Source organism: Salvia miltiorrhiza, chromosome 3 (genome assembly GCF_028751815.1).
Source record: "Salvia miltiorrhiza cultivar Shanhuang (shh) chromosome 3, IMPLAD_Smil_shh, whole genome shotgun sequence".
NCBI classification, from domain to species: Eukaryota; Viridiplantae; Streptophyta; class Magnoliopsida; order Lamiales; family Lamiaceae; genus Salvia; species Salvia miltiorrhiza.
Window position 1 is genome coordinate 53,202,970 of NC_080389.1, and position 19,081 is coordinate 53,222,050.

Genomic DNA, 19,081 nt, shown 5'->3' on the forward strand with positions numbered 1-19,081 from the left:
TGGAGGCTCCGGATGGCACGGGTTTGAACACACCGATTATTGACGACACAGCTGTTGCTCTCGAACGTGACCCAACTTTGGACAAAACCGGGGGTGTTTCGCATGAAGGTAACAAGGATTTGTCCGCTCTTGGCCCGGACAATATTACTAGTCGCATTAGTCGGTTAGAGGAGCAGGTTAGTCAGGGGATGCAATTACTCTCGGACAAGACGACCAAGCGGGGACGTGGCCGCCCAAAGGGCACGGGAAAGGGCATGGGAAGTGAGCCGATGCAAGCAGTTCCGGAAGGTAGCATAAAAGGTCGCCTCAGGAATGCGGGGGAAATGGGCTACAATCCGAGGAACTTTGTGGTTGATTATAGCAATAGTGATAGCATGAATGCAATGAATAATATAGTTCATAGACGATGTCAGATGAGATGGACGACTATCCTGATTTATGGGATCGCTAGTGTCTTCAGGTTTCTTTGTTTAACGATATCTTTTCGAGTTTCGTGCCCTTAGTCTGCGTTTTGTGCTCTCAAGGGATTCTTTTTACTTTTTCTTTTATAAAAAACCTCTATTTAATTAATTAATTGGGGTAATATGAAAAATTACAACAAAAAATATTCATATAATCTGAAATAGACGAAATTAAAATTAAATAAAAAAAAGTTTATTTCTAAAATTAGTAAAGTGATTTTGGCGGGAAAAAATAACTTACTATTTATATAAGTGATTGAGCTTTTATATATATATATATATATATATATATATATATATATATATATATAGGAAGAGGTTCTAATAAAAACCTCCATTAAAATGAGAACTAGGAACTAATCTCAGTCTTCAATTTTATTTAACATGCGGTTAAGATTTATTAGAAGTGATTTGCCGTTTTTCTTTCTTTCTTTATACTTAAGAGGATAACAATGTAATTTACTTAATTCTAGATATGATAGTGGCCTATTATTATGGGATTGGGTATCAATTTTTGCACTATTCTTTTTTTTTTTATCCGCTTATTTCATCTATTTTTTTTGGGGGGGGGGGGGTTCTAATAATAATCATTATTTACTTATTGTTATTATATTTTTGAAATTTCGTATGGCTTATGACAATAGATTATATGCATTTACGTTTGTACTACAATGCAATATATATTGTGTGCAACTTCAATATATCTATTGTGCAACTTCAATATATGTCGTGTGCAATTCAAATATACGTCGTGTGCAACTCGTGTACACATCGTGTGCAACTCCAATATACGTCGTGTGTAACTCCAATATATGTAGTATCCAATATACCATGTGTGCAACTTGAATATACGTCGTGTGCAACTCAAATATACATCGTGTGCAATTCAAATATACGCCGCGTGCAACTCCAATATATGTCGTGTGCAATTCAAATATACGTCATGTGCAACTCGTGTACACATCGTGTGCAACTTGAATATACCATATGTGCAACTTTAATATACGTCGTGTGCAACTCCTACAATTAATATAATTAATAATAATAATAATAATATAATTTTATTAATTAAATGCAATTCACTTTTTCACTTGATCATTAATAATTTATATTTAATTTGACATCAGTTATTTATTAATATATTAACTTTTATATATTAAAATAAAATTAAATAAAACAAACATGACCAAAGGACTGAGAGAGGTTATTCTTTGATTGAAATTAAATTTGATTTGCATAAAGTTCGGTCGGATTTATTATAAATGTAATACTGGTTATTACCTTTTTACCCATATCAATTAAAAATATAGATCATGCGGTTAAATTTGATGATCTACATGATCCTTTAACATTGAATCCATACCATTGATCTTCATTGTATGTATGGTATAGATTGGTTCTTATTTCTCATTTTAAGGGAGGTTTTTATATTAACCTTACCCTATATATATATATATATATATATATATATATATATATATAAATACCCTCTTCTTATTTCAGCCCTCGTCATCCAGGCCGTATCATAAACGCATTTAAGAAAATTAAAAAGAGAGCAGAGAGTAAAACAAGGAAATACAATCATTTATCAAGGAAAATTATCAGGAGAGTACTACTATTTTTCATCATTAAAAGCGTCGGAATACTTAATTTACATAATTTAAACAGTGGAAGCAGAGAGCTTCACAACCAGTACCACAGCAGAGTAATAGAGTTTCAGGTAAGATATACTGTTTGCATTTACATGCTTAGAATAGAGATATCATCAATCATCCATTTTGTTTCCACATTCCGAAGTTTACCGTCTGAAATCCGGCTGATGTAGCATGCAGAGAACGCAATAAATTCCAGTTAACCAAAGCTTGACAAATTACCATAATCAGCAACAAGTTGCTTTGACAGGCAATCGTGATGCTGAGGAATCTGCTTAAAGAAGTTGCTTTCAAAGAATTTCAATCTTAGAGCTCGGGCCTTAAACCGCTAATCTACATCCACCGGAATTCGCCGTAAACTAACAAGATCCTTTATGTCCTCTGATGCTTTGCAATACTTTACTCACCACATTTTCTTCAACGACCATATCCAAGTACGTGAGCCCCCATCATATCTTGACAAGAATTTAATCACCAGCCAGCCTTATTCAAAATTCAGATGTCATTTTGAGAAAATTGAATAGGCCCCCCCAACATGGTCTCCAACCTAGTTGAATCTCAAAACCATCCATGGACACAAATTTCCATTATCCATAGACGTGTCTCTCCATTTAGGTCATATTACGCCAAAGGTAAAGGATCATATAAAGAGCAACTAACAGCTCTTAGAAATCCCAATCGTTATCTAACCACAACTTTCATACAAGACCTTCAAAGTTTTCTTAAAGGAAAACTACAACAAGAACCTAGATACTGCTATTGTATCACTCAAGGCTACTTACTCAGCAGCCAATACCTAGGGAAGAAGGCTAAATATAAAACTTATTGTTTCACATCAAACGAAGCCATGAATCAAAAACAAATATCCATACCTTCTCCCCCACCAACCGCAAATACTCTGAGATTATGTAGCAGCTGCCAACCCTGAATCAGGGCTGAACTCTGCAACTGCAACCTTAATTGGTTTCCATCCTGACTGATAATTATATATAATCCACTTTTTCATGTTAATTACCATTTGCAAGATCTGGAGAATTTCACCCAATGGAAGCTCTTTTAAGCACATCTTTTTCATAATAGTTGCTGCCTCATACCTAGACATTAAATTACAAAGATTTAAGAACAAGATAACATGTAAAGTTTAAGGTAAGGAAATTAAGCAAAACGCTTCAGGAGCCATCAGAAAATTACACAAGCAGCCATCAAACATAATACAATCAAGATAATAAATATACCTGCAGTTCGTTTCAAGTATAGCAGATCTTCCAGAAGAGGATGAAAGAAAGTTTTGGATTTCATCCCATATTGATTTTGAATACTTGTTTGCGTCACCACCCATAGGGTTCACACATTGCCATAGTCTCTCATTTTTCCCAATATACAACTGCAGGGAACCTATTTGTTGTTGTACTACCAATTGCTGGTCAAGTGCACATGCCAAAGCTTTCTTAACATCAGTATTGCGATGTCGGATATCTCCATATCTGATGCAATCTGCAATATTTTCCTCTGTTGGCATAATCTTCTCATTTCTAAGGGTGTTTAAAGCCAGTAGGACAATCCCAATAAGACCTTGTATATATTCAGAAGGTTTAGGGCATCCTGATGTTCCCCACGAACCATTTACAGAGATGGCAGCAGTTCCTGATCCAGATGACAAAGGTACTAATGAATCTTGATTACCATGTGAATACCTGCTGTTTTGACCATCTTGATGAAAAGCAGGTCTCTTCTGCACATTAAATCCTTTTTGTGGACCGTTCAAGTTTACTCTGTTTGGCGAATCACTAGACAATGGTCTTCTCTCTCCTCCGTTTCGTTGTTGCGAAGCAGGTGCGCTTTGATCATTTCTTGTATGGTCAGAAATGTTTAAATTGAAAATATCAGGTACGTAAGTCGGAGGAGCTGGGGTCAAGTTAGGTGAATCAGGTCTGCGATTCAATGCATTAGAAGGATGCCAATGCTGGTTAGTTAGTGACGAGCTAACAGGCAGAGTTGCAGTTTCAGTGGGGAGGCTGTTTGGTCTTAATGGCTGAGGGTAGTGATTTTGATGAGAGACATGAGGTTGGGAACTGTCACCCCGTGATGAATCAGGATTACCAGGAAAGTATGAGTTCCCTATTCCACCAATAGCAGCTTTTGGATTATAAGCAGTAGATAAGTCCTGGTGTTCATTGAACTGCTTATTGTGTACATATCCTGGATGGAAGTTGGCGCCGTTATCTTCAGGCCCACTCATATTACTTGAGGTTCTTGGCATAGTAGGTTGAGTGAAGTTTCTGCGAATTTGTTTCCCTTTATATTTTACATCCGTTCCTCTTCCCATATTTGAATATTTTTGGTTTCCCATATGAGAATTTTCATAAAACGATTCCACTGGTTTGTTGCCCATAATGGTATCTGTACGCAATGAGTCAGAGGCTGGTATATACCCATAGCTGTTACTTACAAATTGAGCAGATTCAACTGTTGTAAGCGGTGGTCCTCCAGCTACTAGACTAGTCCAGAGCCATACACTCTTTGCAGCAGCAAGTAGTGGAGCAGAAGCTTTTTGTGGTTGAGCTAGAAGAATATTATACCGACGCATCCGTAGTTGATGCAAAGCATTTGAGAAATCTCGGTCTCCAGAGATCAATAAATAATTGGCAGGTGCGGGATTGTCAACAGCCCAAAATAACATATCCACCAGAATCTTCTTGTCACTAGCGTCTTTAGCACCTGATCACATTTCAATGAAAGATTGAATTGACAACTTCCGAGAGAAAACTAATAGTGAAATTTGTAGAATTTTCATGCCCTCAAAGCAAAGAGATCAGGAAATATGCAGGCCCATACTCTTAAATTTCTGTGTTAATCTCCATACAATTAATTGCACAAATAAATATAATGGACACAGGAAATATGATCAAACTGGCTAGCCACTGCAATTCTAAATATTCAAAACTATAATGAAACAGAGATTTGGCTAGGATTAGTGCATTTTTTTTTGTAACATTGAGAAATCATAGCTCTGTAAAATTGCACGTAAGAAAAAAGTAGGGCTGCATTGCCCTCCAAAGTATGCAATTTTCTAGACTTTGCAGTCAGATTTTTTAGAAGTTCACCTATTCGACTTTGACATCCCCAGGTGGATCACTGGCTGACTGCTTGTGGAAATCTTCACAAGAAACAATCTCACACACTAATCATTCAAAATTTCTGAGGATCTTTCCACTTTTCCAGGTATTAACTATTTTCACATCAACAGAAAATCTATTAACGACAAATGAGTTTGATTTCTCACAGAAAATATTTAATGTTGCTTCGGACAGCTAGGGATTATAACATTAAGAGCACTTAACCCAGAAAGAAAATTGCTACTCACTTCAGTGGAAAGTTTTGGCCCTAACATATGCTCACATGCAGATGTACAGACAGATCTAACAAAGTTGCTCGCCATGATCGGAGTGGAAAAACCCTAAAATGTGCTTCTCTATCTCACACTCACACTAAGACACACATGCAGATTCACAGACAGATCTAGCAAAGCTGCTCACCAAGACCCAATCATGGAAGATAAATACATCAAGAATCACATACAAAGATAGAAGAGGAAACTATGATTGAACAAGTTCATATAAAAAAATAATAATAATAATATTAGTTACTAAAAAATAAATCTTTAAAATACACTCTCAATTTTCACTATACTGTACTTTGTCCGATCTACTAATAAGAACCAATTCCAACTGAATTTAGGGCTCACTCAATTCCTTAACTCCGATCTACTCGTCAACGAAATCAATTTACCAGAACCCCGAAAACTTACAGATACGCAATAATTAACCAGTCAAGCGAATAAACACACAAAAAACGACTGGATCCGACAGATTCCACGGCGAAAAAAAAAAAGTTGCAGAATTACCGGCGGGTACGTGATTGAGCGCTACACCGGTGCTGTTGAGCGCCTGCTGGACGGCGGGGGAGATCCTGGTGGTATCTCCGTAAGCGGAGACGGAGACGGGCCCACAGTAGTTCATCTTGACCAGCGCGGAGCTTATATTCTGCGCGATGGCGTGGGGATCACACACCTTCGGCACGTGACAGTTCTCTATGTCCCACCAGACCGACGTCTTCGCCTTGATGTACTGCTCCTCCGCCGTCGCAGTGGCCGCCGCCGGCAGATGCTGCGGCTGCGCTCCGTCTCCGCCCATCGCTCCCGCCAGATTCAATCCAACGGACGAATTATATCACAGTTGATTCGAACAGCGCACGGGCGATTCGAAGAGGGGATCTAGGAGGGGCGGAGGCTCAGGGATTGGGAGGATAGGCGCACGATAGCATGAGAAAGGGCTAGAAGGAGTGGTTTCAACTGATTTGGATGTCTTTTTTGAACTCCGCTTCGCTACTTAAGTAAATTAAAAGGGAGGGGGGGGGGGATCGGTTATCGTGCGCACTGCGTCCAAAGATAGTTTCCAAGAACACCACAAATTCTTGTTTTTATAATTTTTTTTTTTCTCTACCTATTTTGCACTTGGTGTGTATGTAAACTTTGTTGTGGAAAACTTTTTCCAATTGGTATAACTTATTATAAGACTATTGTAGAGACTTTGGAATGAGTGTGGACTAGGGCAGTGTTTTGTCTGGTTGACATGGTGAAAGACGGATTTGCCCTGGAATGAAAGTCGTGGGCCCATGTGGACGTGGCGTGGGTTAGTGGGTCAATTGACTCAATTAAAGGTGGTCTTGGTCGTTGCTGGTCTTCGCCGGTTGTGAGACGATTGGCTACAAAAAAGTAAAATTTGTTGGAATTTACCGAATAATTTACGCATATTTTTTTATGATAAATTAAAGGTATTGAATAAAAAAATTTAAAAGGTCGTGTCACAGGAATACAAACCTTGACTATAGACATTAACTCTTACCGCTTTGTCAACACACACAATAATAATTTACGCATCTTATTTACAAGCTCATTGAAGTAATCAATCACGGCAAATTAATTGGCTCCGTGGCTTGCTTGTATATCAGTCCGTCGACCAACAACTTTTAAACTGTTGATCATGATTTTGAGATTTCAAATTTGTTATTGGTAAGCATGAGCCAGTTCAAATTATTTATAGGGCTATAAATATTGGAATTGTATAGAATTTTATGTGTATTAAATTAAATTAAATTCAAAAAATTGATGATCATACTAAACAAATAAATGTAATACTTATATAAACAACCACATTAATTGATTGTCATCTATCAACGAGATATGGCTAAATTGAACAATCAAATATAATACTCGCACAATCATATAAGTTGACGTGTTAATGATGCGAAATATGCAAAATGGACAGTGAAAATCAATGTTAGCCACCAACTTTATTTCATAAATTTTAGTCAACTTTGACATAAAAAGACTTAAATACCCTTATTTTAACTTCAACCAAATTTAACTCCCTTCACCACATCATTTTATTTTTCTCGCATTTTTTATACGCACATGTCGCACCATTCTCTTCTTTTCCCTCTCTCATTCATTCTCTCTGTTCTCACACGCATGCACCCATAGATCGTCGTCGTTGTCACCTCCTTATTCAGCAATAGTAGTGGTCGTAGGCCACCACGATCAAGACCACAACCAACACCTCCCTTCGTCTCTCGACTCACGGCCAACAGAAGTAGCACCACGGTGTCACCACCACTGCTTTTTTTTTTTTGTTTCCCTAGATCCAGCGAAAATAGAGTTCTTAAGGCGCCTCACCTAGACTTTAGCCTTAGAATTTTCTCTACCAGCGTGAAGCAACAACGGCACCGCCGCCAAGCCCTCACTATCTTTCTCCCAACAGCTAACGTTTGATTTAGTCGTCGCTATTGATCACCCCTACACTCAAATCTCTGTTTTGACACACCAACACATTACTTAAGTTTGTTCTTTCGTTTTGTTTCTCAAACTCGGTTCCTGCGAGTTTATCTATGTGTTGAAATTTATATTTCATTTGTAAAATATTTTGCATTTTTATTAAAGGTATGTAGCAGCTTATGCAAATGTTTATGTGTTGGTTTGTCATGGGCATAAAGCATAAATTTATTGTGGTGTTTTAGTGTTGAAATTATCATGTTTGTATGAGTACAATGAAAAATAACATAGAAATTTACTTTGAGTTGAGAATAAATCTTGAGTGGTTTGGTTGTCGCTCCAACATTTAGTACGAATGAACATTATTTGTACCATTCGTTCTAACAACTAGCGCAAAACACTTGGCGCGACTGATATGAATTAACCTCATTCGTACCATTTGTGTCAAGAACTATCGCGTCAACACTTAATAATGTGAATGGTATGAATAAATCTCATTTGCATCGTTCATTCCAACAATTGTTGCGTATCATTTGGTACGAATGATGTGAATGGTAGCACACCAATCTAGATTCATGTTTGCATGCAAACTAAAGAAATTGAACTAGATTTAGAAATTAAAATAGGTTTGGTGGAAATTGAAGCTGGCGAACAAGGCTGCATGTGACAGTTGGAGATGTGGTTGGAGCAACGGTTGTGGTGGCGCGACGGAAGAAATAGGTTTTTAGATAGAATTTTAGTAGAGAGAGAATTTTCTAAAATACGAAAATGTGCAATTTGAAAATAGGAAATTTGGGTCAAATTAAGTGCATTATTCTAGCTTGTCAGGATTTTTGACCACATTTTAATTTCCACTATCTATAATTGATATCTCAAACTTTGTACATATATATTCATTCTAAATAAAGATTCTCACTACATTCCAATCCTATAATATAATTGTTAATCTTATATATTCCATGCCCCTCTCTTGTTACACAATATACACAAATCAATTGACAATCTATCTAGAACATTGAATGTATATGATATCATCTCCTAACATGTATAGAATAATTAAAATTAAAGGGCACTAGAGATTCTTGAGTAATATATCCCGCAAAGAACTGTACACCCCAAAACTATACGCGCGTATACTAGACTAGTAGTAGCTTCCAACTCATAAACGGGCATGAAGAATAGTGGATAGTGGCAGAATGATGCAGCTGATGAAGGCGGCCGTTGTCGCCGAAGCCGAAGAAATACCGGCAGTAGGAGGGGTCTCTGCAAAGCCACCGATGTCGCCTCCCAATGCAGGGTTGCTCGCGTTCAACACGGTTGGAGGGGTGCCTGTACTGCTACACCAATTCCAATTCCAAAATAATTAAGTTAGCATTCATATTTCTGTTTGTTAATATATGAAAAGTATTCTTTACCCTGCTCCGGATGAAAAGTCTGTCGCTGGAGCTGGCATAGCCGGAGTAGTCGTTGTTGTCGTCGGAGACACCGTTGCCGGTGATGCCGACGATGATGTCGGGAAAACGCAAGAACCTGAGCCTGCAACGGTGATTTCATTTCGTTATATGGAGTATATTGGATTGAAATAGTAGATAATGAGATAAGTTAAAAGTAATTACTTGGATTGGCATTGGTGAGCACAGCAGCTCCACCGAAATCACAGCTAGTGGGAAGCGGGTTCTTCTGATAATAGGCGTTGAAGGCATAGGACGCGTGATTCTGCAGAGTGGTTGGATTATAGCAGGCGGCGCCCTGCTGGATGCCGGAGCAATCTGCGCCTCCCATCCCACATGCATAATCCAGTGCTACCTGGAGGACAGTCTCCGGCACCCCGCTGCGCGCCACGCACCAGCTCTGCCCCGCCGCCGCACCGCCTCCCGCTTGGATGGGTGGATTCGGGAAGGCGGGGGAGACCGGAAATATGGCCGGCGGAAGGACCGGGTTGGCCGAAGGAACGGTGACTAGTGGCGGCGCGGAAGCGTCCGGTGGGTAGGTGGCTGGGGTGGTGACCGGATTGGTTACCGGAGAGGTTGTGAAAGGAGGATTGATGGTATCGTGTTGAGTTGTTTGGATCAACTCTCTGCGCCCCTTATATACCGAAAGGAATGAGCCTGAATTGGAGAGTCATGTTCATGGCTAAACTTCAACTCGGATTGTTTTCTTCTCAATACATTTTTATCTTCTACTTTACTAGATTTCACTATAACTTATCACTTTACTATTGTGTTCCTAATTTTTTTTTGGTGTCTCTTTGTTTTTCCACAATATATATGATAAAAATAAAAAATCATGTAATTTAGTAGTACATCGTATTAGTTTAATTATATCAGAATTCGAAGTCCAAAAAATTCAAAAAACTATATATCCAACCCTAATAATCCATTATCATCTAAAAAATTAAAATTGAATATTAAAAAGATAATTATATATCAAAATTGTGTAATAAAGCATAATATCAATAATTACAAAATTAAAATAAAACAAAAAAATTGAAAGTGAGAAAAATTTGGAAATACTCCCTCCGTCTATAATAAAACTTCTTATTTTTACTTTTGAGACGTCCACAAAAAAACTTCTTATTTTATTTTAGGATTATACTTATATCTCACCACTTATAATACCCCATTTATTCTTATTTTTCATATTTTATCACTTTTAATACTAATTACAATACTTTTTTATTATTTTTAATATTAATATATTTAATAACCTCATCTTAAAACTCGTGCTTCTAGAATGTTTTTTTCATGGAGAGATGGAGTATAATTGATTAAAAAAAATGCGAGTAGTACATGGACCCAGGAAAGTTAGATATATATGAATATATGATCTCAAATTGTCACATATGTGTACTTCATATAATCTCTTTTGACTTAACATGATCATATATTATTGCTAGTACGTATATCATAGAATGCATTAAATTCACACTTTCAAGTCAGTTTTATTTATTCCGTAACAAATTCTTTCGACTCATAAATCATCTTTACTGTGGATGTGTAATAAACCCATTAGTTACCCAATAGTTTTTTTTTTTGTTTTGACAACCAATTACCCAATAGTATTAATAGAACTTCTTGATTTAATAATGTTCATATAATCATATTATTGTTTCAAAAAAATAAATAATGTTCATATTATGAGTATTTTTATATAGACTGATGATTAAATTTTACTTGTGCACATGTAAAAGTGATTAATTTAAATAGTAAGTATATGTACAATATATACATCATAATTTTGGATAAAACATTAAGGATTCTTATATAAATTGTCTGCAAATAAATAAAATTTATATGTATGTTACATTAATACACTACCGTTACAACTTAAAATTAGTAAGAGTATTATAGATATATTTAAATTTATATAAGAATATATATATATATAAATATATTAAATAACTACGGAGTATATTATCTTTAGTTTTTTTTTAGACGAATATCCTTAGAAATTGAAATGCGGTATTTCGAACTTTACAAAGAGTATATGCATTTTTTTTACTAAAATTAAAATTAAAATATAGGGTTAATTACATTTTATGGGACAATATTTGGGCAAAGAATGATCGACTCTTAAAATATACTACTCCCTCCGTCCACAAAGAGTGTGTGGTGGAGTGGAGGGCACGTGTTTTAATAAAAAAGTTGGAAGATGTGATTTTATTGTTAAAGGATAGTATGAGCCCCAATTGTAAAAGTAAATGGTAGATATTGTGTAAATATTGAGTGTGAATGAGATTTTAAGTATAAAGTATGTTTTCAAAAGAGAAAAATACATAATTTTTGTGGACGGACGAAAATAATAATAAACATACGGACTTTGTGGAGGGAGAGAGTAGTATCATTTCCCCAGCTTCTAAAAAAGTTGCAAATTTAGCGCATGACAAAATATCCCGGCGGCCTTGAACAATGAGCTAGATCCAAAAAACTCTCGTACCATATTTGCAATTTTTTGACAAAATATTTCTCATGTGACAAAATGGTATACAACTCATTTTTCCGAGAGCAAAAATTTTATATGGCGCCATATTTGCAAGAAAAAAAAAAATTAAGTCGGAGTTTTGTTCTTTTACATATTTCAAAGGTAATGTCAATGTCATTGACATATAAAATGTATATATAGAAAAATTTTATTTGGGTTCGAATTTTGGAGAGAGTCAAAATTTTATTAATTTTTTAAATATCGTTATATAACATTATATACTGTCTTATTCATTAATTTCACATCTCACTAAAACCTACCCCTATATATATATATATAAAGATTTGATCCAATAAAAAATATCTACAGTTTAGTTCTTAATTATTGGTTCAACAATTTTTATTTATTTCACATCACGATGGACTCAAACCTAGCTAGCTAGGACCTAGGCATTGGCATTAACCACTTGCATGTTCAACTATTCTTGTTAATTATGGTATATATATATATATATCGTTCTCTTTGTTTCATTATGTTTCTCTTTTCATAATCATAACACAGGAAAACACTAAATTTAGCATTCAAGGCAGACATATATATAAAAAATACTAACTTTTTATGAGAGAAACTAATCTTAAACTGATCGCTCCGATGGAGATAAGTTAAGAAAAAAACATGTTAATATATAAAATAAATATGATGCACACTTTAATTTGTTCTTAAAAATAAACATGCATGTAAAATAACAAACTACTTAAAATCTGTGCCGTTTTAACAGAGATTATAAAAAAAAGAAGCTAGAAGACGAGTGTACTAATTGGTGAATTACCTGATGAGCAGACCATGAAAATGTAAGAAAGGAGAAATATGAAAAGGAACTTATTGGAAGCTGCTGTATCCATTTTAATGGCGCAGAAGATGGATCGAGATGAATATAAGTTAATAATGGCGTCGCAGTGTTTCTAAACTAACTTATAAGATTTGATGGAAAAGTCGGGCTGAGCAGAAAAGGCAGAAGAAGATAAAGGGTTACGGCCGATGGAAGGTATAAAGTTAAAGAAGAAGGAATATGTCGAGTTGATCACCAAGAAAAGTGGTTGCTTTGTCATGAAGAATGAATTTTGAATATATTTTGCCTCAATATAGTGGAAAGAATAATCAAAGAAAGAGACCATCCCAATTCATAATATATTTATAAAATTCATTCAAAATTTTGTATTGTCTTTTATATATTTTGTTTATCTTCAGTGGAATTCGGCAAAGTGGTGAGGCACATGCACATGCATGCATAGCTAGCTGAAAAGAGGGAAAAAAGTTTTCATCTTTTCTTTTTCAAAATAGTGACAAAGGCAGATAAATGATGTATAACTGTTAACCTAGCTACTCCCTTCGTCTACGAAACAATCTTCTCAAGGGGAGTGGACACACATGAATTTAAAAAGAAAAAAATTATATATTTTGTGAGTGAAGAAATAATTCCACCAATTAAAAAAAGTGATGGTATTTAATGGAATTATTTTTAAAAATGGTGGATCCATTAGTGATACTGTGTGTAAATATATATGTGAGAATTATTACGGTAATAGTTAGCGTAGTTAATTTTAAGAGTTAATTGCATATAATATCACGAATTTTGTTCGAAATCCATTTTCCCAACGATCTTTAAAAATTCCATTTTTTATCAAATACTTTGACATTTGTTCAATTTCCCCACGATTTTGTTTTCCTCAAATCGGAACCGATGTGGCGCTGATGTGGCTCGCCGGCACACGCCATTCCGGTAAATAAAACGTTGCATTCAGTGTAAACATTAAAACCCTAGTTCCTAAATTAAAAGCAGTGTCCATATATATATATATATATATATATATATATATAGGGAGGGGTTCAAATAAGAACCACTAAATAAAATTAGAACGGAGAACCATTTTAAGCCATTCGATCATCAAGATCTACGGTGGATGCATCATCTTGGTGGATGAATGCAGATCCTGGGTTCGAATCCTGAAGGGAGCAAAATTTTTATTATTTTCGGATGCATTAAATTTAATAGCGAATGCATTAATTTATATAGCAGATGCATTGATTTTAATGGTTCTTATGTTCTCACGATAAGTGTGGTTCTCATTATAACCACACCCTATATATATATATATATATATATATATATATATATATATATATATATATATAGGGTGTGGTTCTAGAGAGAACTACATTATTTGTGAAAACGGAAGAACCATCAAATCAATGCATTCACGGTAAAAGTTAATGCATTCGCTGTTAAAATTAATGCACTCAAAAAAATAAAAAAAATTGCTCCCTTCAGGATTCGAACCCAGGATCTGCATTCATCCAACAAGATGGTGCATCCACCGTAGATCTTGATGATCGAATGGCTGAAAATGGTTTTCCGTTCTTTTTTTATTTACAGTTCTTTCCTGAACCTCTCCCTATATATATATATATATATATATATATATATATATATATATAGGGTTAGGTTTTATTGAGAAGCTCAAATGTGTTGAGAAGTTGAGAAGCAATCTAATAGATGAACATGTCAATTAATTTTTATGAACACGAGTTTGATTTGGGGTTCGATCCTTGGCGGTGACGTATTTTTTAACAAATTAATAGATTCGTATGTTCGTCAGTTATATTTGGTATGTTCAAAGAATTTATTGATTTAGGGTCTAATTGTCATGTTCATCAAAATGTACTAGCATGTTCATCTATTAGATTGCTTCTCAACTTCTCAACACATTTGAGCTTCACAATTGAACCACTCCCTATATATATATATATATATATATATATATATATATATATAAAGCAACGTCTTATACAAGAAATTGACTTTTTACCCACACATAATTACTCACACATAATAAAGTGTGGTAGTTTAGCCACACATGATTTCAATATGTGTAGGTAAATCACCCAAATAAAATTCATTAGTTATTGGCATTTAAAATGTGTAGCAAAAACATTTTCGTGACATTTGTTATTTTAAGGTTATTTTTAAGTTTTATTTATGTATAATAAAATTTATTTTTGAATATTGTGTGCCAACGTGGCAAACTAATAAAAGTTACTAACCAGTAACCACACATACCTCTAAATTATTTATGTGTGGCTAATGAATTTTTATCATTATTCTTGACATGTAATAAACGTGGGAGAATATATTTAGCTACATTTATATTTTGACTTTAATCAATTATTTATGTAAATTTTAATTGATGTTTTACCCACACATAATCACTGAAATGCACATCACATATTTTGGAAAATGTGTATAGCAACGCTGGTAATGTACATGTTTGTTTTTTTATGTAGCTTTTCATTTTATTAGTTAATATTATAAAATTAACGTGATGTGAGTTTAGATGTCAGGTGTTGGGCGTCCCTTGTCGAATATCGGACATCGGACACCCGAATTCGTTAATTGGACAATGCGGTTAACGCTGTGACATTATTCTCACAATTTTTGTGATTTTTCTTTTAGTCAAATGTGACTAATACATTCTAATACTTTATAATATAGCATATTCAGGGGCGGAGCCAAATTTTCGATTCAGGGGGTCCAATTTTTTTTTTAAAGAAAATTAATAGTAATTAAATTAAAAATAAATGATAATCAATAACACAATTATAATACCATTTAAATTACAAAAAATACATTATAACAAAATTTTAAGCTCATATTCATTTACTATGTATTTTGCAATAAAATTACTAAATATTGAATCTTATGGTGCAAATACAGGATACAATCTTTTTCTAATTTGGAGAAATTTTTAATTGAAATGGTACGAAACGATGTCGTTTAGGCCTCACAAAAACGTCGTCGTCTTTATTAATTCATGATATGCATAAATTAATTATATGTTTACTTCTTCTAAACGTCTTAACTCTAAAGCTTACATATCAATTACAGTATAAAATAGCTCAACAAGATAATGATGTAGATAAAATTATATATGTTTTATTTTTAATATAAAATTACAAAAATACCCTACTATTTTTTAAAATTCCAGGGGAGCCCAGTGACCACCCTGCCCCACCCCTAGCTCCGCCCCTGAACATATCTATACTATATTTTTTTTTTTTAGGAAACACATATATATACAAAAAGGAAAACGTGTCAAGATTCGTGAGACGAATGGAGTATATTAAAAAGCTTAGATTTTCATATTTGTTTCAAAACTGAGTGACAGTTTTGTAGTTATAATAAAATTAAATGTTTATTTTTAAACTATATTTTTTTTCTTTTTATTTCATTTTTCTTTATCTTTTTTTTTGTTTTTATTTATTTCTAAAATTGTAAAATTCAACTAATTATAAAATATTTAATATACATATCAAATGTTGGTTCTTATGAAATAATTGATAAATGTGGTGGATTTGGAAAATGATTCTCACAATTAGGAGTGTAATCGAGCCGAATAGTGTCTTGCTCCAGATTGACTCGTTTAGCTAATTGAGCTTTTTAAATTTAAATTTTTAGTTATTTCCTAATGCATAAGTTATTTTATTTTCAGTCGTTAAAAAAAAAATCGGTCGTGAAACGGTCGTTAGGACCGCTAAATTAACGACCGAAAATTTCGGTCGTTATATGCGTGTTTTCTTGTAGTGAAAATCGTGCCTCTTTCGTGGAATGCAGTAGCATCATGCCCCAAAAGCTCACCTTGCGCAAAAAGCGGGCCTGCCTTGGAACTACGCCCTCCCAGGCGACACTACAATAACAAATAAAGGAAAAAAGACTCTATCTAGACCTAAAACAGACACAAAAACAGAGCACAAATATAGGCTCATCATACCGTTACTTTGAATCTGCAAATTTTAATCTGGTCAATATTTAAAGTTGTGGCAGATTGAGTTTGCAACATAGGAGTTTAAAGATTGAAATTTAGTGCATCAGATCCCAAGGCGAGTATGTACACCAGTTAACAACTTACAGACTCACGACTCAGGTCAACAAACTTAAATAAGACTGATAGATAGTGATACTTCTGTTTATTTAGGCTGGTCACACGGCTTATGCGATTGTGGTTCACATGAGAACTCTTCTACATCCAAGGTCTTGGTTCACATGAGAATTCTTTCACTAATGATTCTTTGTTTTTACTATTTGATTAACTCTGACTACTCTCATATAAAGCATCCCATATTCTATGCATTCACCAACACGTTTATGGTCTTAATTCGATTTAGCATATGGTTTATAAATGAAGATCTTTCTCTATTTGAGAGAACTAGGAGAACATGGTTCGAACATTACTACTCATTCCCCCTTCGTATATGGGTCCGAACATCAAAAGAATTAAGGCCATAGTCCACCTTTCGGCCCCTATTTCATTCAAAATACTGTTTAAGCCATATATCATCACTTGTCTGATTGTGGCAATTCACGCGCCTATAGAAAGCTTATTCTAAGGTTTACGATCAAGAACGGTCAAAACGCGAATTTGGACCACCCTGAAAACAACTGGGCAAGGAACATATAGTAGTCATTGGTGGGAAAACGTCACTGCTCACTATTTTGGTCGTATCTTGTTCGTTATTTAACCGTTTCGGACGATTCTTTAGCTGTTGAAAAGCTTATTCAGAGGCCTACAACAAACTAGACGGTCGAAACTACGTATTCACTCCGTGGAAAACTTATCGAGCATTTTTGGCAGATAATCCACGCTTCGAACTATTTCGCCCTCCCGGGCCACGGGACAGATCGTGGTTCGAACGTTATTACCTGTTTCCCCTTCATATATGGGTCCCAATAGAAAAAGAGTCAAGGGATTTTAGACTTCTAACAAAAGAGATATAAAAAAAACTACGAATAATCGTTTGGACGTTGTACTGAAAGCTTTTCGCACGATGGGCTCAGGATTATGCGGGTTGGCCCGCTTAGAGCAGTAGCCCTCTTGTTAGAAAATTAATAGAAATATTTTATCCTTGTTTTGATGATTCCAAAACACTTAGTTTACTTTCACTAGATTAGAGTAATTCTGGACTCAAGTGTTGAAGTTCATGTTTTTAGCTAAATTAAAGCGTATAGGTGAAGACTGAATATCGAAGTCTGAAGACTGAAGAGTCGAAGAACTGAACATGCTTAGACTGAAGACTGAAGATCCAGACAAATCTGAATGCGCACTTTGATCTGAAGATACTTGAAGATCAGGTTAATGGACTGGGTCATAATACGCTGAACTTTCGTGCTCGCCATGGCTTCTGCTTGTGGTGGAATTGCTGTGAAACTACACATTCCAACTCATTAGTTGATTACAAACAAATAATTGATAGGATGAAGATCTAATTAGAAGCGACATGAGTTTAATTAACATAGTAAATCAAATTGTTTGAATGATAACTCATAAGTTAATTAAGCAAATAGTATCTCTCTCTCTCTCCTGCATACACATCAAAGTTCCCAAAGACAAGCGAGTAATTGAAGAAATTAATAATCTATAAAGGTTAACACCAAATTTGGCAAGAAGCTAAATACTACTATATTCATAATTGAAACAATGTGGGGTATGTACAAATGCTGCTGATATGAATTCAAAAATAATTACATAAAACCCAAAGTTACCTGATTCAGTTGCAGAATGAGAGCAATTTAAAATGCGGAAGATTGAAGCAAAGAAGATGAGCGACGTCGATAGATAACTGAAATTGTGAATGTAGTGAGGTTGAAAGCTAAAGAATAATTGGTCATTAATTATAGAGATTAGAGAGAGATTGTGACGCCCGGGCACAAAGTACGGAGTGATCACCGGTGCAAAACAGGCACAGACAATGAGCGGCTCCGATTAAGACTTCCCAGTGGAGGGGCACAGGGAAGAACCGGAACACACCCGAAAGAGAGGGATTCTGAGAATATACAGGTATGAGACTGCACATTCGAGGAGAGCTTAAATGATTTGATAGGTGCTACTCATATCAACAAGATGCATCTTGTTTTTTGGTGCCTACGTGGAAGAAACTCCAAGGTTAAGCGTGTTTGGCTTGGAGCAATTCCGAGATGGGTGACCCCCTGGGAAGTTTCTCAGGGAGCGTGCGAGTGAGGACAAAATACGCTATAAAAGACTCGTGTTGGTCTGTGGGGACAACCGTCAAGTTTGGAGTCGGGCTGTTACACGTGGTATCAGAGCCGAACCTCTCCCAGTACTGTGTGGTTCGGGGACAAACCAAGCGAAAGCTGGTGGGCCTGT

At 35.2% G+C, this 19,081-nt stretch overlaps 2 protein-coding genes across 3 annotated transcripts; both read right to left on the reverse strand.

Moving 5' to 3' along the window:
• Nucleotides 1-2,024: 2,024 nt before the first annotated feature.
• On the reverse strand, nucleotides 2,025-6,701 carry LOC131014360 (uncharacterized). Its single transcript, XM_057942313.1, has 3 exons — nucleotides 6,018-6,701; nucleotides 3,349-4,831; nucleotides 2,025-3,207 (listed from the first exon to the last, which is right to left on the reverse strand). Exons 1-3 carry the CDS (start codon nucleotides 6,304-6,306, stop codon nucleotides 3,018-3,020), a joined length of 1,962 nt encoding a protein of 653 aa, XP_057798296.1. The 5' UTR covers nucleotides 6,307-6,701; the 3' UTR covers nucleotides 2,025-3,017.
• A 2,171-nt stretch (nucleotides 6,702-8,872) lies between these two features.
• On the reverse strand, nucleotides 8,873-12,968 carry LOC131014361 (PLASMODESMATA CALLOSE-BINDING PROTEIN 3-like). 2 transcript variants are annotated; one of them, XM_057942315.1, is made up of 4 exons: nucleotides 12,694-12,968; nucleotides 9,560-10,051; nucleotides 9,359-9,479; nucleotides 8,873-9,277 (listed from the first exon to the last, which is right to left on the reverse strand). In XM_057942315.1, the coding sequence occupies exons 1-4, from the start codon at nucleotides 12,764-12,766 to the stop codon at nucleotides 9,103-9,105; spliced, it is 861 nt and encodes a 286-aa protein (XP_057798298.1). In that variant the 5' UTR covers nucleotides 12,767-12,968; the 3' UTR covers nucleotides 8,873-9,102. The 2 variants fall into 2 exon arrangements, with proteins under 2 accessions (XP_057798298.1, XP_057798297.1); XM_057942314.1 differs by having other exon boundaries at nucleotides 8,873-9,280; nucleotides 12,694-12,949.
• Nucleotides 12,969-19,081: the final 6,113 nt, after the last annotated feature.